At 41.0% G+C, this 23,170-nt stretch overlaps 1 protein-coding gene across 1 annotated transcript; it reads right to left on the reverse strand. All coding sequences in view use genetic code 11, as the record gives it.

Moving 5' to 3' along the window:
* Nucleotides 1–23,091, reverse strand: EGR_06136 (hypothetical protein; the record flags this gene model as incomplete). Its single annotated transcript, XM_024495385.1, has 16 exons — nucleotides 1–91; nucleotides 610–725; nucleotides 837–1,106; nucleotides 3,285–3,497; nucleotides 3,586–3,651; nucleotides 5,812–5,915; nucleotides 10,387–10,466; nucleotides 11,369–11,520; nucleotides 16,070–16,182; nucleotides 16,847–17,091; nucleotides 21,511–21,578; nucleotides 21,617–21,652; nucleotides 21,692–21,889; nucleotides 22,094–22,351; nucleotides 22,693–22,985; nucleotides 23,025–23,091. 16 exons carry the CDS (start codon nucleotides 23,089–23,091, stop codon nucleotides 1–3), a joined length of 2,370 nt encoding a protein of 789 aa, XP_024350216.1.
* Nucleotides 23,092–23,170: the final 79 nt, after the last annotated feature.

Below are 23,170 nucleotides of genomic sequence, written 5' to 3' on the forward strand. Positions count from 1 at the left end.
CTATTCCCCGTGACTGCAAATGTAGATGACTGGACGTTCGGAGCAACTTACGTTCATCAGATCAATGCAATCACCTTCAAACTCCTCGGGGCTTTCAGAGAAGAAAACTACTCCCATGTCGAGGGAAGTAGCTTTGCGTTCCAATCACCCCTTCTATTCACAATGCTTAGCATATGGAAGAAATACAAGGGGTACTTCTTTCACTGCTAATAGATCATTATTGTTGGAATACTATTTAAACCTGAGCTATATCCCATTAGTACCCATCCCATATGCTCTGAAGTAGTTCATGTTGCAGATAGTCCAGTTGTAAAGTTCAAATCATCTGTTGGGAAAAAAACTGCATTCGGAGGTAGTAAACTTAACATTTGACTCAAAACAGACCCATAAAGGAAAGTTAAGGTTAAACTTTAGAGAAATTATGTAATCCCGCATCTAGACACCATTCAGTATGTTATCGGACTGAAGTGCTTTACATTCCCCATCCCAAAATTCACTGCAATATGGTTAGACTATGGCTAAACTATTAGATCGTGCACCATCTAAATCTGTGCTGAATATACTTGATTAGTCTCCATAGTTGTCCACCTTAGCCACCGCCCAGACTACCTGCTATCCGCCAGAATAGAACTTCTCATTCCACCTTGATTTCCAATTGTCCGTAATGGTACATTGATTCCAAGACGGACCGCACGTTCAGGATTGTTTAAACGACTCAGGCAAAACTTTTGAAAGGATTCAAAAAATTAGTTTCATGGTAGAGCAATTAAGGAGACTTATAAACATACAAATTTAGTTAGCCTAGCTTTTGCCGACATCGCACAGTATCAACTCACCGACAAAAATCCCAGCGCTAGAACCTCTCCAGAGGGAAGGCTCGCAAAAGACTCGATCCACGAGAGGTGGGATGGTTTCAGTACCTGATCTAGTAGCTGTAAACCAATTTTGGAACCACCCTCAGTGATGAGAATTCGCCATCTTCGCACCCTTCCATGTTGACGTCCAGCTGTCAGAACGATAGCCTGGTGAAGAATTGTGATAGAGGTCACACCCTCTCTCCCATGGCAGTGTTCAAGAGACCATGTGGGTTGAATTACTGTTGAATTCTAGAAATTCAAGGGAAGAAAAACAACAGAGAGTAGTATATGTACCTATAAAACTCAAAGTATTCTCACCCTATTATATTTGCCTTTGGAACGGTGAAGACAAGAACAGAGGGTCAATTAAATGATCATATCTGGATGTTGTAAAACCATATTTTCTTAACAAATTGGTTGTCCATTTGGATTAGGCTAACAGTTTTGAACCGGAGGTTGGCATGGTCACAAGTCTTGGCATAGCACAATGTGATTGCGTGCAGAAGGTGCCAGGAACAGCTCAAAAGCGTCCGCATTGGCGTGATGGTGATGAAGCACTGCGGATGTCCAGTTGAACACATCAAGAATGGAATTAACGCCTACATGTGTTCGCAGAGACAGAAGAATACCGGTTGTGAAGATTACAAGAATTGTCGGATTTATCATTGTCTTAATTTAGGGTAGGAAAGTAGATTACAAAGAAACTGCTGACAGAAAAGTACTAACACAACTTCCATGAACATTTACGCTTTCCAATAGGAAGGTGATTCAACAATCACAATAGCAAGGCTTGTGTCAGTCAAGAATGCTTTCTCAAAACCTATCGGGAATGCGAAATAAATGGCATGTTTTAAACTCTCAATAGTAACTAAACAATCACTTCTTTCATTTTTAAGTTAAAAATTGAATTAGCTGACACATTAGGTAGTAAATTAATCTTTTGACAGCTTGTCTGAATTATTTACTAACCACAAACTCCTCGAAGGTGGGATACGCTACGAGGATGGTTACGGTTGTGGTGTCTATTTAGAAGTACCCAATCCATGGGAATTCTGCTACAAATAAGTTGCCAGCCTTACTGAAAGAATTTATAGCAATATTTTACCATTTTTATAATGCGACTATAAACATCAGGCCAAACACTTTTCTTTCCCGAAGGATCCAGAGTTTTGCAAGAAGCCTAAAGTGACGCGCCTCTATCAATACAAGTAAGAAGAGAGGTGACAAATATAGAGGAAGATAAGGTAGACAAGTTCCAAAGACATGTGAATTATGCTAATTTCAAAAGGTTTATTTGAGGACACACCACACTGCTTCCTTAGCCCTTGCACTAAGCGTGCATTCCTCTTTAACACACTCGCTACCAGTGTCACCTATTTTTGACACCCCAATTTATTTGTCCACGGGTTTAGGCAAAGCTTGAGGCTACTCCACCTTCTCTGATTGACAAAAGCTTTTTATAAAATAACAAAGAAAGTGATCAAAAGTAAGAATAGATTCCTGCAATTATTTGACAAGCAGCAGTAGCTTTTGAATCGCCGTATTCAATCCAATTAGTGACAAGGATATTTTCAAGAACGGGGGCAAAAGCTACAATGCGGATGGCTGCTCCGGCAGCCAGCCAGGTCCCTATGGCATGGTGTGGCTTTTGTTTTTCCGCATCCTAAGACCACATCTGAAAGTGGACACAAGCAAGTTGGCTACGTCCAGAAAACATTATAAACACTAGAACCGAGGCGAAGTAAGACATCCATACGTTTAAGCTTTAAATCCGTTTTGGGAAAAGGAAACGATTTGTAAAAACAATAGGTTTCAGCATACCCATGGGCAAATTACAATAGCTATATCCGTTCAAGGACGATTCCTGCCACAAGGTCAGAAAGAGGGCATAATTGAAGCCGTAAAAGGAATGACGCCTATAGGGAGAGATTGACACAATTACCCCTTTAATCCTTTCTGCATTTATTACTTCACCTAGGGTGCAAAGGTCTGGCAAATATGGTGACTATGTTTTCAATTCTCGTTACAAGTAGTGTCCAATTCAAACGTGTGCCTATAATTTGACAGGTTTGTGGTAAAAAAAGGATGCCTATGTAATGACAAGCAAGCATTTATGACAGATGGCAGTTCGTGTACAGCCAATAGAGGTGGCATGCATGAACTAGCATGTCATAATATGGAAAGTCCCTTGGCCACGAAGGCGTGAAATCCACCGAAGCTTACTTTATATCTACGGGAGAAGTGAAGCATTCTGGCTCTAAATGGTTCAGCCGTACTAATAAGGCCTTCTATATCGAAGGTTTCCCAGAAGTGTTAGTCAAACGCTTCGATAGATGGTATAAGGGGACCATTATTACACATTATTAGGGGCCCCAAGTCCCGATTTGACCCAAACCATCCTTGTTTTGTGACAAGCAATTCACCTACCGAGTCAGAAGGAAGATTATAAAGAGAAATTCCACCGACTCGAGTTCCAATAATAATGCAACGCAACGGAATGGGCTCCTGGCTTGTCCAACTAGCTGCGCAGGTAGTCCAAGCCAATTCGTCGCGCTGAGAGTGAGTGAAATTGCGTTCGAGATATAGGGCCCTGTGAAACAGCCCATTACTGCTTGCCACATTGTTCAGACCAATGTACACCTAAACGTGGATAACAGTGCAACAGTAATATTCTAAAGAACGAAAGAAAGAATTCCATTCCCGCATAAATCCCACTTTTATTGTCTACCTCTACTACTTCACTGTCCATCCCCTTTAATTTATCTTGGGGCGTTGCAAGACGGAGGATAGCCGTCTAATGGGTACAATAAAGCATATATTGTACCTACTAAAAAGCTCTTTCCCTTTTTATAGGCCAAGCAAATAACTAGCTTTGTTACTTTATACACTGATGCAGCTGGGAATCATTGTTACAAAATTACATCCACCTTAAACGACTAACATTTAAAAAGTGGATGTGTGGAAGATTGAACTACTCATTTCGTAAAGATAAAATGAGGATTTAAATCACAATTTTATCTGGAAGATATTAGCAGTTAAGAACTGAGTTCGAGAGTGGCCTTTCATTCATTAAAGTGCCTCTGCAAAAATTGACCTCATAAATAATGAATCAGAAGAAAAAAACGAAAATATGATGTCGCAAAAAGGAGCTACGAGGGGCGTGCAACAATTTAACACTGGAGTGGAAGAAATGAATAACTTCCAGTAAGGGAGTCAGGGAGATAAAATATTAAAAAGTGCATTGCAAATACATAAAAACTGACCATAGGCATGTTTGCTAAGAGGGTCTCAGAGGGCAATCAATCATCACGTCCCAGGCGTTTTATTGGCACAATAATGGCACCGAGTGACATTAATCTTGTTGACCAAACCAAAAAAGTATCCTTAGAACAAGGATATATTGCTTTCATTGTACTCAATCACACAGTTTGCGACATTCGATTTAGTGCAAGCAGATACCTGTCATATGATGACTGGAAACACACGTCACATATGTGTAACGCCAAGCTTAGGCAAACAAATATTTATGTAAAATTGGAATAACAAAAGCAGCAAGTGAAGTTGTGAATATTTTTGATGCCACCAAGCCAAAATATTGCTTCTAAATGAGATTTGCGGTGTCATTAGTTCAAATACTCGCATGTGAAAAGGTAGACAAGGGCATATTCTGACATTTAAATGCACTTTCATACATTATAATGAGGACTTGTTACTCGGTCCTACTTTCATCTGTTACAATTTATCGCCCATGGTATTGCGTTTAATTTACCCCAAAGGAAATAAAAAGGATATTTTGTTTAAAAATAACATCAAAGTAGGCGCCCAATATACAAACAGTAAACTTCGCTGCGTTTCTTTTTTCCATAAGTTCGTGCTAATTTTTTAGAACAAAGATGAAATTAGCCGAAGAATGAGTCTCGAAATGGAAAATTTAGTCAGCAAAATAATCCTCATTACAACTTATCCTCCCCTTCTCCACTTTTACAGGGTTTTATTGACTCTAGAATTAAACAACCTGGCCAATTCCATTTCTATAACTTTTCAACTGTCTTTACATAAAGTGGGCCTTACAATCTGAAGAAAGAATAGAGAGCTTACAGAGGGACAAGGCTGTCTTTGTAAATCAGACAAGCTCAAATTGCATCAACTCCATCCAACCGACATTTTATGATGATTCAAAACAGTGGGAAAATGATACAGAGCACGAAAAAGAGTACAAATGACTGACTGATGTATATCAAAGCTTTATGGCGCCCATAAAAAATTGTGTGCAAGGTTAATAGCCTTCAAAAATCCCAACATATCATTTCAGTTGGCAATACCGACATTTGTGAGGAAGTAGGAAAAAGGAATAGTGAGGACTTCTGACTAATCCTTTTAAGCTGAAACGATGATAAGAAGAAATGAGGAAGCGTAATTACCCCTTTGTAGACCCAAAGCCTAGTACATTTTTAATAATAATGTACTAATACAAAAGTCATGCAAACGATAATTTAACCTGGTTTGTGTGTGTGTGTATGCGTTTGTGTTTACCTTAGGGTGATATTGTCAAACACTACCTACAGCGGAAATGATTTTACAGTTGAACTTTTACATTCACATCGTAATTATCTCTCTGATAAACGCATAAAACAAAACGATGTTTATTTCAACTGTAATTTAGTTGAAAAAACCCTCCAGTCCCCACAATTTCCGTTCTACCCATGCCATTAGCCTCCCAGCACCTCTCAGCGTTATGCAGAGACCTGCCTCAGCATCAGGACAAACCCAGGAGTAACACTAAGTGAATCCAATCTAAGAGAACAAAAATTCCCAAACGTCGCGCGGATAGCTTGATTATGCAAAAAAAAAATAAAACAGAGGAGCTACCTAAGCTACGCCTACTTTGGACGATCACCCTAACTTCGTGTTCGACAAAAAAAACGTCTCCATTGGGCCTGCCATGAAATAATACCTCATCCATAATCCCAGCATCCAGATGGACGGCTGGGTGGTGTTGAACTGAGCAATGATTCAACACTGGATGCACTGCGTTGAGGTAGACGTTTCGCCAAATAGCTATTGACAGATGAAATACATCCATTGCAGAGCGACAACACACCTTGATCGGTGCAAAGCTGTGACTTTTTTTATGTTGCAGTTCACAAAGGGTACGCAACTCCGGAGCCGTAGGAACCAAAGTGGCGCCTCATTCTCGACAGTCATACTTGTCATAGGCTAAACAGTGTTGATTTCAAAAATTTGAGGCGAGTCGTGCAAAAACTAAAATCCTTTTAATAGCCGAGGATTTGGTGCTTAAAATTTCGAACTTTGGAATAAAATAATCCAATTTTCAATACAAAACCCAGTCATGTAAAACAAGAGACCACTGATACTGAAACGTTTCAACAGTAATTGTAATTAAATCCTTCTTGTTTCAAACAGCTCCAAAAAAAGGTGCGCAAGTCAAGCGGCAGATTATCAACTTTATTAAACCTCAATTGTACCACAATATTTCGGCAACAGATTTCCTTTTTTTAATAGGGGATGAAGAGACAGGCACAAAACACGATTTGCTCAGCTGCAAGGGTAATGATGGTGGACGCAAATAACTAGCATCAACTACCTCTTTGTGAATGAGGCGTGCTTCAGGGAAGCAGGCATGGCAAGATTAAACATTATGTGCATATCAGCATTTATTGATGATTCCTTTCCTAAAAAATCCCTCAAATTAATGCATTTTTAATGTGCGCACTAAGCCTTCACCCTAACATGTACCAAATATAGTAATGACTGAAACTGGGAATTAATCATTACTTTGAAGACTGGATATCCTGGATTTTCTTGAGTATGTACCCGATGGGAACGCGGGTTGATGGAGTTCAGGGCATACAGGAGCTCCTTAGAATCTCATTTATAAAAAGAACAAAATTAATGCTAGCTTTTTACAAGAAATTCTCGCAGCTATAAATTTTTAAACATTGCAGCCTTTAGCTGCTACCCAGAAGCAGCTTCGGTGCAGAAGATGTGGCCAGACTAAACTACTTCGTCATCAGTGCTGAAGTGTAGATCTCTGGAGCCACTCAGTCCGCGCTCCCTTTTTAAAATTGCATGTGCATGGAAATGGAGGTTCCCATCAGTCCTGCGAAAAGATTCGACTCACAAGTAATTGTGCCACACAAGGGGACATGCGCCGATCAGGTGTCCAAGATGCGGGAAACTTTCCACGCTTTGATTGAAGGTTCACAGGCATGTCTTTTGGGGCTGCAAGCCACTATTCGGATGTCTTATTATGCCTGAACGTCTCATCACTGAACTACACTGCACTTGAAGTCTTCTGTGGAAACGAATAAAATTAATCTCGTCCATCATCACACGTTGCATACACACACAACTACTGTTTCCTGTCCTGGCGTCATGATGAAGGGTTTCCGGACAGAGCTGGTCCATGTACATGTGTGCCCACTATTAGTGATAGCACTACTGGATCCCATGACTCTGGACACACGAGATGGTATTTTAGCAGATCCCAATTAGGGTCTACCACAAATGGAAGTCAAAATGAATTGCAGATGATGGAGAGGCATGTGACAATAGCCCAATTCTCATTGGGAAAACGGGAAAGAGACAAAGAGACCAATCACCAATAATACCGGATGATCACTGTCGTAAAAAAAACTGAGACAGCTCAGCCATAATAAGTGGTGGGATTTCATTTCCGCCAGTGTAAAAATGCACACAGCTTTACACAAAAACGAATGCATAAGACAAACTTGCTTGCGATAATAAAACTCCATACGATTTTGAAAACAGTAAAAGATGAAATGGCAGAGGCAAAATGTCCTTCATCTCGTGATTTAGTAAAGAATCAGTTAGTAGCAATGGTCGAATGGAAATTTATCTTAACAATGCACTAAGTATGGATTAAATTACGCGGTCTCCTCAACCGTAATCAAAGCTTCCCGATTCCTCCACACCAGCGTGCCGCATTAGGTCTTTAGAAATGTCTGGCATGGATGGTTGAACCTGTAAGGACTCATTACAGAAAATTTGAAACAGTGTTGACTTTTGGAAAGTCCCCAATTGCAAAATGATCCCTAACGGAGCGAGTTGGGATAGTTTTAAAGTAAAAAGTTGTGTTTTAAGTATATGGACATCCTGCTCATTTCACTACAAAAGAGCCTTTCGTTATCTCTGAAATAAATCACTCTCCCATGTAGTCTGCTATGCAGAGGATGCAGCATTCAGGAATCCCACCCAGATCGACGGTAAGTGGGATTCTCCCTATCATCATTGTTCCTACCTCACTGATGATTACAAAGCCGGGAGAGACTTGACACTACCAAAACGGAGGTGACAACAGGGAGGGCCAATAAAGAAGCCATAATAGTTGTCTAAGCAAAATCTCTCACTACTCAGTCTTCATGAGTTTTAACGTCGTCTTTGGGGCAGATTTTCCCTCTGTGCAACGTAATCGCCTTAGTGAATCTTCAGACGTGGCCTTAAGGTGGTACAACCCACCCAAACATTAGTAAAACTAGCATCACTAAAGAACTATTTCACCGACTTTTAAATTGATGAAGCTAAAAACATATTTGCATCCTAAAAACATTAACAACTTTTAGGTTAATGTAGCTGAGTCGATTGAGACCGATGTTTAAAAAAGGAGGTTCAAAATTCGAACGGAGGTACAAACATTAACCACGGTATCCATTTAAAAAACCACTTATGATGTTTTCCCACAAGAATGTTTCTTAATACCCTTTTCTGTTAAATTATCGTTTTAGCTTGACGTGCCAACGCAACTGGAACGTGTGAATACTTTTCCAGCAATAAGGCAATCAAATAAATCACGTGGAACAAAAATAGTGTAGCCGCCAATCCAGTATCCGTTTGAAAAAATTTTTTGCTGGCAGGTAAAAAAGTGAAAAGGTAGATAAAAATCGGAAATGGAGCCCTTGTTAACACGCAGTAGATCTTCAATAGATTGGAGGTGGAAAGGACGTACAATGCTGTCAACTGCAGCAACAAAAGGACGAGAGGATGGGAGTATTCACAGGTGGGAATCTGTAATGACGCTCTTCAGTCGCAGTTCAATCTTTTATGTATGTTCATCATACCCTTGGAGAAAACCTGGGTACTGCATTGATGGCAATGTTTGCTAATTCATTTCACCGAAGAGGATGTTTTCTGTGGATGGTGGAATAAGTGAACTCACAAAGACAAGTTTATCGAAACCGCGTCAGCTTTCGGCAATTGGACAATCATCAGAAATGGAGTAGGATCAAATGCCAACAAATTGCGGTACATTTCCGGACCCAAAGAAGCTAAGATAAGAGATCGAAAAAGAGAGAAATGGTAAACGAAGTGGAAAGGAGGAATAAATATGGGAGGTATTTCTGCATCGCCAGTCTACATTGTGTATTTTATAACGGGCATTGCGTTTAGACAAGTGCTTCAACGAAATGTGTTCGTCCCTTCAATGCAGTTCCCGATCAGGACCACTGTTAGGCTTGACAGTCTTCCATCCTAATGGAAAATCAACTGACTATCTTAGGTCAAGGTAGAAAAGTGATTACAAGAAACGTCAGGGTCGGCAATCAAACGGAAATGCAAAAGGACGTTTCCAGTCTTCGATGATTCAGTTCACATGCTGACGGTATGGAGCTCTACCAGTGCCACCGATGCATCTAGGTTCCCGAAACCCCGTACACATAGAAACCGGTTACTTGTCAAGCCTGTATGCCTGATAGTGCCTTTAGGTAGAAGTTAAGGCTAGGGTTTATGACTAGATGCCCTACTGAACACCTCGGAGAAACTTCCCATTTTACATGAACATGATTGAAATAGAGGTAGAAAGGTTGAATCACGGGCACATGGAACTCCAATTTGATCTCTTTTAAACTTGCCCTATCAACCACCCTTATCTTCCCCTTGGACACGCCCCATCTAGTAGGGCATTGAAGGAACGTGCATAATGGGTCCTATCTACCCAACTACGCATTAAGGTACCAACTTCATCTCCTTTTGTAGGTCAAATGAACAAAAAATGAGGGTCAATGAAGGTAAAATTTGATCAAAATTTACTGATGGATGGATTTTGTTGGCAGCTAAGTTACAGATGAATAAAATGTAATAAACTTGAGCCTAAATACGAGATACGTTCAGATTACAGTACAAATTAAAGGAGTAGAAACGGTACTTGTTTTCCACACGCCTCTACTACGCCTCAACACTTCTGTCGTCTCAACCGAAATTCGCAAAGCTTTAGCTTAAAATGATTTGTCAGTGCGGCTGGACCATCCTACAACAGGCTGTTTCGCCTCATCGGTGAGAAAAGCGTGCGGCAACTTTTCAAAAGTGTAAATATTTGTGTTCACTGTTCCCACGAAAGCATTCACCACAAGTTATGGATCGACCAAGCCTTTTACGCACCGAGTCTTCGGGCTGAAAAGCACCACAGCCAGGAGGGTCATTGATAAACTGACAGATTCACGGTTTACTGTCGTCGAGATGTTTACATTCAAAGATTAGCGCTCTATCACCGTACCATGCTGTACCGCAAGTCTACCATAGACAGGAGCGTACACAGACTCGAGTTCAACGCCATCTTTGACGAGACACTCCATTCTATCACAACATAATGTTGAATACACGTACACATTACCGCTGTCTCCTGCCACTGCACCTCAATGAAGTGCGTCTGGACCGAACTGCTAGCAAAAGTAGGGCAAATTTCCCGCTATGCCTTGCTGTAGATGAGCAATTAGAGGTCGCAGCTTAACTTAAAAGCGTCTTGTCGGTCTCACAGTCATTGGACCTAAATAGAGCTACAAATCATGAGCTTGTAAATTTCTCGATGCTGTCTTAAATGTCACCTAGCATTGCGATACCCAATAGGGGTGCTAATCTTCCAACACAACAGTGAGGTAGCTTATTTGGTGAAGTAAAACAGATCGTGGAAAAAAGATTCTAGGAAAGCGGTAGCACTTAGTTGCTGGAAACTTTTTCCTCACCAAAAATATCGGTCATTTATTAAGCCAACCTAAATGAGAGCAAAGGAATATGTCCAAGTCGGATTCATTTCCCGTGAAGATATGAAAATTCCTAAGCGGAGCACTTGGTCTTCCACATGATTACATTTAAATACTTAGAGTAAAATCATTAAACAAAACACTGGGTTTTCTATTGAAGAAAAGATGGTGAGCTTCAAGAAACCTCAATAGCAGTGACACATCGATTTGTGCTTCCATTTTTTGGCATCATTCCCGAAACGACTATATGTCATCGTTAACCGACTCCGCCTAAGTTGTTCCAGTTGTCAGAAAAAAATCCCGATTCAAATTGCTCTGCACGCAAACAGCCTCATTCATTGAAGCTCAGAGGAAACTAGAGGGATGGAAAACATTGCTATCCACTCACTTGGTAACAACAAAAGCAGAAAATGCCAAAGAAAAGACAATAAAAGAATTCTATTTGTAAGACTCTTCCGCAGCGTAGTGTAATTTCGGAATGCCATTGTTCCAACTCACTTAAGTGGGAGGACTTGATTCGATGTTCCTAGCTTTTTAAGGTTATCATAGAGTGGGTTGTAGTTAGAGCGAAAGAAACACAATTTTACTCTCGTCACCATGTCAACCGCGGTAGGGCCGACTACGAGTAGCTTGAAACGCTCAAAAATTGTCTAGCAAAAAAAAAACCTCAAAAATATCTACTGATGAAAAAATATCGTTCGGTTTGCGATGCGGCGAATGCGAATGTTTGTATACGCGCCTTATTAAGCACAGATATGTGTCATTCTGTTAATACGACACTCTTGTCTGTGTTTACTCCTGTATTTCTCACATATCACCAAATATCAGTTGAGCCCAGCGGACGTGATTCAAGCCTGCTTGCTTTGCGGATCAAGTTTGATTCTGTTTCAAGCATGCAAAAGCTAGCCATTCGTCCACCCCATTGACTCGGATTTGTGATGAGAATGGTTTTTTTTGTTGCATTCTACCCCAAACTAATCATCCAATACCTAAATCACACTTCTAAGGCATGCACTAATTCATTTTCACAAGACCGTGTCTGCCTTTGTGCGGACTGTGGTGGACTTCAGACGCAACTGTTCACTATGTCTTGATCACTTGATCACCGCAAAGGTGTGGAAGAAAAAGCGCGTTGGGAGCAGTCAGGATTGATCAAGTGGTTGAAAGACCTCATAGTGCTGAAAAACGCGCCCGTGAGAAGATTCCCACTTCAGGAGGAGAGAAGGGGGTATTATCTCCTCCTCTTCCTCCCCCTTCACTTCATTCTCCGTATTCTACTAATATCTTCTCAAGCGATGGTTATCACCTTCGCTTGGTATTTAACAATTACATAATAACCTGTGAAATAGTTTAGAAATGAAGCTGAGGTAGAAAGAAGGTGACTGAGGCAATAGATTTCGCTCCTGTGGATACAACTTTTACAAAATAGGAATCCGCAACTAGTTTGTATCTTGCTAACTAAGGATTACTAATCACATTTCATTTTAGTAGGAAAAGGAACACATGAACTTGTTTGGTCACTTTGAAAACTGACGGTTGAACGAACTGCGTAAAAATTCCCGACAAGTACATCATTTTTCCCAATCTCTATTGCCCTTCCAAATCAGTGTATCAAAATGAAGAGAAGGTAAGTACGGCCTGTAGTTGAATTTCGAAAGTTATTTGAAACTTTGACCCACAAAGGAGCTTCACCATGCCACTCAACGCAAGGAGGGTGTGAGGATGGAGGAGTTGGGAAAAAGGCAGGGTAACGTGTCACCAGAAATAGAGGAGGTACAAAAGTTACCATGCTCAGACCGAACCAGTTATCCATTGCGGTTCCCAAATAGGTGACTGCTGACATAGTCAATAGGCACGCATGACATGACAAATACGACCGGTGTTCAGGTTAAACAGATACTTCCAAAAAGGTTACTATTGTGGTAGAATGTGTCCCGTTACACAATAAAGCTGGTCAAGCCGGTCAACGTGTAGTGATGAGCGAAATTAAGGAAAGTGTTGAACCTAAACCCCTTGAACAGTTACTCATACTCATAGAGACTTCAAGCAGAGTTTGTATGGCCATTAACGGCAGAAAGGCATTAAATGTAAGCGTTTTAGTGACGATTTCATCTGGAGTAGTTCCGAGCCTACCACTACAGGAGTTGCGCATGCTAGCGAGCATTCAACCACCACGTGGTACGTCTATCCGATCCTGGATGCCCAGACATGGCCACCTGTCGGTAGAGTAGATGAGTCTTTTAGTAAGAACTATAAACACGGCAGAATATTCTCATTTTCAAAAAAGTAATCCATACTGGGTACCAAGATAGGTCTCCTGTTCTAAGACGGTGCAGCTGTACTGGCAAGTCTCCCTATTTTGAAGCGCCTTTTCAAATAATAGTGTATAGACGTACCAGAAAAATAAGTAGATACAGTTTAAATCTCTTTAAACGTGTTCTTTTTTGCCTTTTATAATCCCAAAATTCGCAGTCAGGCTTGAACAACCCTAAGGCAGTGGAATTTCAAGAGATAGACTATAAGAATTCAGCAAAGTTATTGCCAACTAGGCGCACTACTTTTTATCCCCTAAGGAAATAAACCAAAAATAGAGCCTGCATGTGGCATTTTACGAGGCGGTTCAAAAAAACCAACTGCTTTCAGCTGTACGCGCATGTGCGTCAAAACTGCAGTGAAAAGTGGAGCAAAGTAGACCGTAAGGCAATGCTAAAGAGCGTTGAGGTTTTACTTCCCACCGGAGGAGGTGAATTCCCCATCTCGAGCCATAAGTAGAAGGAGGTATACATGGTTAGTATTGTGAAAATGAAAAGCCGAGAATTGTTAGGATAATAAAAGGAAGCCAGACGCATTTAATGATTAATTAGCCAGTGAGAAACCTTTGATAGCCCAAAATAAAAGAGAAGGATGAAGGTGATGCTGTTAGGTTACACTGCTAAGTGGTGATAAAAACGTGGACACTTATTCTCACCTCGGGGTTGTCATTAAATATCCTGTCAGAGCAGCTAGGTGAAGTGTGCGTGCTTGTGTGTGAAGGAGACAACATCTAAAGAAAACGAATTTGCACAAAAAATTTGTCTTACAATTTTCTGGAAGTTATATTCAAATCATTCTCGGAAATCGCTTTAAAAACTTGCAAAAAGACCTGGATTTCATGAAAGATAGCGTGACAAACGAATACTTTGATTGAGGAAAGAGGTACAACATTTCCAAAACGCATACAGAGTTGTCTAGACTGCCAAGACATTTTTTTATGCCTGTTCACACCAAAACAAAGCGCATCAGTAATGTTTTAACGGTACATCAGCACGATTCCTGAGAACAAAGATCTGCTACTGCCTTGTTGCCATTACAGCTACTTGTTGGGGAGGGACACGTGGATACAACAGTCTGTCGGGGATATCTACATCCCCAGGAAAAACATTCACGCTTTAAAGTTCTACTAATTTCGTTCAGAGTATGATGCCGCAGACATTGGAATATTTCACGATTTACAATCTCACTGAGTTCCCCCCTCTCGCCACGACTAATATGACGGTAAGGTCAAGGTCATTAGTATGGTGAATATTAGGGGATTTGGCCGAAGAAAACGGACGCGGATACCGTACTGCAGTTGAACACACGGTATCGGCATCAAGGAACGCGTTTTCCCAATGTCTTGCTTCACCAATTTCGGATCCGGTGTCTCTGCTCACCGATATATTACACCTCCACATTCAGCTTCCGTAAATGTAGCCAACCGGATATCCGGCAACTTTTACATGAGTCAAAACTACTACTGTCAGTAATCAAGCTTTAGTGCACTAAGAAACGACTCTCTATAGGGAAGTTTGTCTTCATAATGAACATGCATTCCAACGAATACCAACTCGGTACCGATGTTTTCTGTTCAGAATGCTGGTGCTATCGGATGAAAATTGGTACTAGACCGTAAGGTCAGTCACCTCATCGGGTATGTGCAATCAAATCATACGCTCAAAAAACAGGTTATTTGACACATTAACCCTCAAGGTTTCAGAAGGAACTCTGCCACCACGGCACCAACACAAGCATTACCGGACTGACCAATTCAACTGATGCTCAAAAACAGAAGAGTAATTGGCGTTAGACCGAGAGCATTCTACCAACCAATACGTTTTCGATATAAAGAATGCACATTACATATTTGAGGCGCTGGAACGTCACACATGCGTGACACCAATGGTGAATGTATTAAATTGCAAGCCAAATTGAACTCAAAACCATATTTCACTCTACCCGACAGTTTAGGATGAAGTGAAACATCCAACGACGAAAAATAATACCTCTCTGTTAGCAAAATATGAAAAAGCACGTAAGTTATTTTTAAATTTTGCACTTTTTAGAAAAAAAGAACTCCAAAATTGGTCCTGAATATCAGAGGCATTAAAAGGCCAAATAAGCATAGTACAACTTATTTCAACTCTCGTATTTTCCTTATTCAATCTGAAAGCTTTTAACTACAGTATTCTATCCCACTACCCCCATCGATAATGTAATTGTATAAAATATCAACAAACATTCACTTCCTTCCTTCATTTCCATGGTTACGACTAAATGTATGCATTTTTCTATGAATTAACTTATCTAAAGAGGCTGGAGGAGTACGCATTATAACTACGGTCTTTTGGAGTCCCTGTAAATAGACATCTATAATAGGGGTTTGCGAGAAGGTGTTCAAGCCAAATTGGGACTCCCCCACAATACTTGACACATTACACGCGATAATAAGTGGCAAGTGAGTCCTATTCCACAAATAATGCTCGCAACTGTAGAAGACATAAATACGTGAGAGACAACCGTATGTCTGTATCAGTGACCATAACTGCCATGTTGGTACTGGTCTCAAGCTACAGCCTCGGCGGTCAGGACTGATCCGACGTACGATCTGTCGTGTGATGAAAGCGGACACGAGAGGGACCCCTCCATGGGGAAGATGACTACGGCAAGATCATTTACTAACGTGTAAAAATCTAAGAAGTTAGCATGCGCTAAGTATCAAGACAGATAGGATGTACCGGAATGGTTTCGATCGTACCTCCAAAACTGTAATTCGTTAAACGTTTTTTTTATACTTCTATAAGCTCGAAAGTCACGGTTTAACTTAAACGACTTTTGTCGTGAAGATGCCTTCAAATTTACATACATTTCGTCGCTAAAAAAGTACCCAAGCACGCAACTCACCGTTACGTTGGGGAAAATTCCAACCACAATTTCACTTTCACTGATCCAGTGAATAAGGGTTATCCTTTGAAATGGAGGGAGATTCACCAGATCATGGCAAAGCAGCGTTTCGTCTATGAATATGAGAAAAGAGACTGTCACATATTAGTAGGGCTCATAAATAATCCAGAAAAGCCTCTGGGTCTGTGCCAGCGGTAGACTAGTCACAATTCCCAAAAACTCCGCAGTTGCCATGGCATTTGGAATTTTTATGTCTTAGAAGCAATTCCAGTCACAGCTATGAGTTATGTGAGAAATGGAGGCTGAGACAAGTGTGTGAGGAAAAGAGACTGAATGGGGCGCCTATAAGGTGGTGGGAAGGCTGTATTTCGCTCCTGTATTCCACACAGTTTGAGAAAAAATTTGCTAAAACATCGGGTAAAGTTCAGCTAAAAGTAAGTCTCATAAATGAGCAATGTTTTCAGCTCTTCAAAAATGGACTCGCCTCACAGAAAATTCATTCATAATCAACGTTACATATATGTGACACGTGTCCTTTATCCCCAAATCGCACCGCAAACAGAGTAATTGAATTTAAAACAAGAAAGTAAGTGTGTTATTTTGTAAAACTACGCACTCCACCTACTCCACTCAACAAAACGTGGTAGCGAATGCGCCGAGTGACTACCTGACGGACCGATTAATCATACACAGGCTACATTCCACGACTCGGCTCCAATAAATTAGTTGCAAAAAAAGGTAAGGACTAGTACCTTGCAAACAAACAGAACTACTCACCATCAATGATCTCGTAGATTCCCAAGCATCCCCATCTGCCACCAAGAGCAAATCGTCGCGAACCTCTATGAACGCCAGAAACGCAGTATCCCGGAAAAAGACGATCCTGTTTTAGACATACTCCGTCCTTGTCAACGAATTCTGCCCCTTTGGCCACCCTTTTCGATAGTGTTGGAGACAGGTACGATTGCATAGGGGTCAATTCAGCGGCCTTACCATTATCAGGCCGAAGTATAGCAATGCCGCTGGAAAACAAAGAATCGTATCTCACTATTGCATCGAGTTATTTTTTTAAGGGAAGTGAGTAATATTTCCAATGAGCAAAATAATGCAACGAAATTCATCAAGTTGCTATGTTCCAAATGGTCTAGTTCAGGTTGAGTAGATACAATCGCATCTACCACCACTACCGCAAACCGTTAACATCCGGCAAGTTTAATAGCCAACCTCCTCACCCAACGCCTCGTTCAAAGACGTTTCGAGCTGTCAGCAATGCATTGCAACTTGAGCTTGAAAAGAAAATTTGCCACCCACTATCACCTGTGGTATATAACGAGTCTCAATTACTCCACAAGAGGAAGGTTGAACATCAGGCGCTAGCCAAGATGAAGCCAACTTGATCGCGTATCAGCATCCGCACGTTCTACGGTGTCAAAAAGGGAGAGGAGGTGACCGCTGACATGCCAGTTAAACCAATGCCTCATTTTGGACACAGAAAGCTCAACATTTGGACTGACAATTACCATTGAGGAGATTTAATCATAGGAAGGCATACACTATACCTGAATAAAACTCTCACAAGTTAGACCCATTTCCAAGCTCCTTTATAGCGTCTACCCCCGTAGAGTAAAGTGGGCTCGTTTCTGCGACCGGTGATGACAAAAAGTGAGCCTTTTGCAGTGGCTGTGATACGCTTTTACCGCCATAGACCTAACTGCATTATGAGCCCGAGAAATGTCCCACGATGCGACTGACAGTGAGTTAATCTTGATATGGGCGTTTCTTTCAAAAAGAGAGGCACTTAAGTGATCAATTTGGCTAAAAGTGGAGCTTCTCATATTCCCACTTCCCCCTCACTCGAGCATCTTTAAATGGGGCTGGTGCAAACGAGTCTGTGGGTAAGGGAGTTCAAAGCAATCACTGAGGGGAGAGGAAAATTATACACCGTTTACATGAGTAGAGGAAGGCATAATTCATTATGAATAATGAAAGCAGCAACATGGAGCAAAGCAGTTTCAAGGGTTGCAGCAAGCAAAAGGCCTCCTATGTAAATTAAGAGGAAAAAAAATACTCCACACTGGCTAAATATACAGCAGATTAAGCCATTTGCATGTGACAGAGGAGGTGGAAAGTTTGCAAGTTAGGATGTTGGCTTAACATACACAAGAGGAAAGAGAAATGGGTAGTACTGATTAGGACTGATAAGACAAAGAGGAAAGAAAACCGACTTGTGACAATACGGGGGTTGTTCAAGATAAACCGGGACTTTGAATTCCCAACTGAAAGTAGACAAACTACCACGGTAAAAAATTCACTGGCACTAGTGTCTAATGGCAAAATGATGGAGGACTCAAACGTGACACAGATGGCCGTCCGTCACGTCAGCGATTCCCAGGCCGCAATCTCGGCTGTAAATATTCCATCGTCACGAAAAAAGCCTCCTTGATTCCGATTTATTTTAGTGCGTTCATCCTTTAACAACCAGTGCCATCTGGTGTCACTACGCTACTCCGTTATGAGATCCTTTGACCACACCAATGATGGATTGTCCAACAAATACAGTGATCATGCAAATAGGAACTTCAGGTGAGGTGCTGCTCTTGAAAGGATGGAGTCCAATTTCGATAAGTGCCAACAGCGTTCAGGCCAAGCGAAGACTCCAATTCGAAATATTTGTCACCGAAAGAAATACCACTTCAGCGGTACAAATCGCAATAGTAAGGTTGACCCAACCTTCCCCAAGGCAGTGTGCACCGGTACGCAATGTCACGCACTCATGAATCAAGCTTCATGTCTATAAAGACGTAAGAAATGAATCCACGGACATCCACCCGCACAAGAGACCTGAAGAACACTGAGCTTGCCAGCGTTTCGAAGACAGCCAGCCCTACGCCTACCTAAATGGCGGGCCTGGCTGTGGCATTTCCATTCTTCCACAGTTATTCCTGTTTGCATCCAGCCAGCATGTGGAATGCCTGCCTGATCCTGAACGGCCGATCAACTTATAGCATGTAGCATTTCGAAAGTGGGCAAGAGACAAAGCTATCATAAACATTCCTAACTTCGAAAAGTTAACACACACTGAGTGTAAGGATAGCTTTCCACTTTTGATCGGCACAGAAGAGTTGACTGCTGAAATGAACTAAGGTAAGCCTTCAAGAAAGACCTAGAGCTTGAGTAAACTATTTCACTCTGTAGTAAAAAATGGCTACCAAATTAGTGGAAGAATGAGGATTCACGATCACTAACTCCGATAGCAAAATGTAGCAAGACATTCTAGGACTACTCAGTCGTACTGCCAACTCTTCCAGAGCTGGAACTGCTTACCAGGTACAGTTACAAGCGAATGCACGCAGCAATGGAGTACATCAATCAACAAACAGAGTTCTTAACCCTTGACATATGTCCCTTCTTTCCATTGTTGCGACCTCAAAGGACTCGACATGACTTGAACGACCCTAGTAGAATAAATCAACTAAGTAATGACTCCATAGAGTTGAATAATAATTTCTGGATCATGACGGAATAGCCATTGGCTAGCCATGAACAAAAATCTTACACGAATATAGAGAACCAAACCTGTATTCTAGCCCCAATCTGAAAAGTTCCAATGTACTTGAATTGGACAGCAGCTACCGTGAATGGGAGATTGTATCACACTTATATTTCGCCCGATTTCATCGTCTTTAAAAGCAGAAAAAGAACCTCTTCCTCACTCATAGAACTGTGGAGGAGCGCTCAAGTCTTCTTTATCTATTACGGTCGTTAGGTGAGTGTACCAATTTACAACTAGGCGGTGGAGATTACTTTCAAACCCAAATTGAGGGTCACCCGAGGAAGAGCATATACATATCAGTTCCTTCCCACATCACCCCTCACGCACCGGAAGTGGATTATAAAAAATCCTACCACGTAGAGGGCTATCGCGAATCACAGTCCTTTCATTATAAATCCATGATAAAACATGCTCTGCAATGCATCGCAGTTCCTATTCTTCACTTATGAGCATTCCTAGGGCAAATTTTGTTCACTTTGAGGAGTAGAATCCATCCAGCCTTGAAAAACAAGGTGACGAAACAAAAAAATAAAAACTTCCCAGAAATCCCCATTCCTTGAAGTGTTTATTTATATCTAGCGATATTGCTGATGTTTTGAGGAGAGTTCACTCCACGGAAAGGGCTGACAAATTACACGTCACAGTCATATGCAATGTGTTATCTGTCAATTTATGAAAGGAAACTACTTTCACCAAATTGTCACAAGGAAGTTAGCTGAGAGTAAAACAAGAAAGGAAATGTAGGACATCCTTAATCTAAGGGTAAGTGCATTTGTTGAGTTCATAAAAATCCGCAATAATTAATAAATGCTGATACTACATTGGGACGAGAAAGCGCGCGGACCGCGATGACCAACCTTAGTCTGAGATCCTCGTAGCAGATGTCATCAATTCATTCGCTGCGAGGATAGACAGAAATGAAGATCACCTATACTCTGGAAGTGCTTAATCTTTGTACTTCCATGCAGTTCCAAGAAAATCCAGTCACACCACAAGTAAAGCCGTGGGATTGTATAAGTAACCAAATAAAGAAGGTAAATAAAGCCGTCTGTCTATTTGCGTGTCACCTGACAGTCAAGAATATGACTTTGCTTGCCATTCGTGCTAGCTGAAAACATTACTTCGCGTGGATGCAATGCTGGGATACCATATTTGCACATAATCTACCCCCATCTTCATCTTGGTTCCACCACTCCCCCTTCAATTGCACATTTCCACTTACTTTTTTCATCACCCATTGTGAAGCAGTAAAAACACATCTACACTCTATCAAATGTGCCATGACTCCATGAGAATTACAAAATCTCTATTCTGCTTTCAGACTTGAAGCTGATAACATGGAGGCATGGAAATTTCTCAAAAAGGCGTGAATATTTTCGTGTTTTAGAGGATGAATTGAAAATAAAATCACGCTTTCATTGTAGTTGAATCTTATCTGTTTAAACTACTTTTCTGTAGAAAAAATGCGTAAATTCACTCAATTTCGTTTTCTAAGTCGAATTAATAAGACTTTGTTTTCACCATCAGTAAGATAAGCAGTTTTACTCCTAAGTCTACTTTTATTAAATAAGTAGCAATGCAGACACTCGTGCATTTGAAAGGTTGTTGTATGCACATGCTTCGCGGTTGACGTTGTTATAAAACGGTCGACTTTGATACCCCAAGTTTTATTTATAGTCATGCAAAGTAGCAAAATGACTATGATTGTACGACACCTAAAGGTAAGTCTACGATTTTATAAAGTCCCCAGTTGACAACAGAACATGAAACTCGAGAAACAAACGAAAATTGAAAGAATAATTTAGAGAACAAGTATCAACAACTGCCTATTTTTAGCACATTTTTGAAGGATTATTAATATAGTGTTAAGAAATTGGAGAAAACGTACCCTGATTCAAAAATAGTAAAAATTCTTCCCTCGGGTCCAATGAAAACATCACGCAAGACTGGAGAGATCTAAGACACATACGACTTAGAAATCCGTATTCGCATACCATAACAGACTCGTTATCTAACAAAAGTGATTGTTTCTAGGAGAAATAAAAAATTAGAAAAAACAACAAGCATACCTTATCAGGGAACTGATTGAAATAAGTATCAGAGGGAAAAGAATGCTTCGCCAGTGACGAAGGTCGCTTAACTGCTGGGACATTTGTGAGGGGCTTGACACAGCCAACGAGTCCGTCTTGGAAGACACCGACTTTCTCTTCAGGTTGAGGTATTTCGATCTGATTGAGAACTAGAGCGCCGTCATTTCCACCAGTGATCTAAATAGTGATTCAGATGGATAAAAGGCATACTATTTGCATCTTAGTAGTAGCCTTGGACACACGAGTGTCCAAACCCCATATACTGCGTCCTCTGTGGACCGACCTCAAAATAATTGGTTCCAGGCTGTGGCCAGAGCTTGGCCACGGACAACAAACTAGGGAACAGTCCTTCATTTGTCAACTAGATTTATTAATCCGCACCTCACCAGCTGCAATTATACCCCAATCGTTCATTTGAACGCACCAAACACGGGACTCGAACAAAGGCATTTTTAAATTAATTGCACAAACATCAAGACGGTGAAGGATATTCCACTCTGTGAATCGTGACTGAGGGCTTCCGCATAGCTCATCGAATTGGGAAGACCATATGACAATTGACCGATCTTCTGCGGCTGATGCCAAAAGACAGGTACTGGTAAAAGAAGGTTTACACAAATCCACGGCAAAAATAATTCCCTTGCAAAAGAAAATGAGAAGATCTGACCGTACCTTTTGAATACCAAAATGTGACAAAATTGAAGTAGTTCCGAGCGATTTGCCTACAAATGACCAGACGAATATGCGACTTGAGGTTCCGCCTACGCAAATCGGTGAGTGAGCATGTCTGCACAAACAGTCGACGAAACGGGTGCAGTATAACATTGCGGAGTTCGTTATACAAACATTTTGCAAAAGATGCGCAGACAGAAATCCGGGAGTAGAAAGACTATAAATTTTTGAGGACCCACTGATAGAAACAGTGAAAAGAAAGTATCCCTCATGCTGTAAAACGTGAGCATCAAAACCGAATATTTTACCCGTTTATGCACATATGCACCGCAAATAAATTCAGTAGTTGCAAGGGAAAATAAGGTCTTTACATTCGCATCCTTCGAGATGGAAAGTATCACGCAAAGGTTATTCCCAAATACGGTGATAAATTTCAGTTCAATTTCTAGAGTGATGTCCAATTGCCGTGGCTTTCGACAAGAACATTTAACAGAACTTGGGCAACACATAATTTTGAAAATAGCCTTGTCTGGTGGAAAGCAACCTTGGGGACGGATAATGCCATTTTTTACATCACAGGTAAAAATCTTATTTTCAGTTGCTGTTAAAGCAATGAATAAAGGTACATGTACCATCATACCGAATAAGATGAGGCTGTCACAAATCCACGAGATAGTGATGATGGGTGTGTGATTCCAAATTACCATAGTATTTTAGAAGACTAGGCCACGCACACGTATGCACGCTAAAATCAACGATTAATTCGCTCCCACCAGAACCATTTAC

The sequence above is a fragment of the Echinococcus granulosus genome, assembly GCF_000524195.1.
Source record: "Echinococcus granulosus chromosome Unknown EG_S00051, whole genome shotgun sequence".
Taxonomy (NCBI): Eukaryota; Metazoa; Platyhelminthes; class Cestoda; order Cyclophyllidea; family Taeniidae; genus Echinococcus; species Echinococcus granulosus.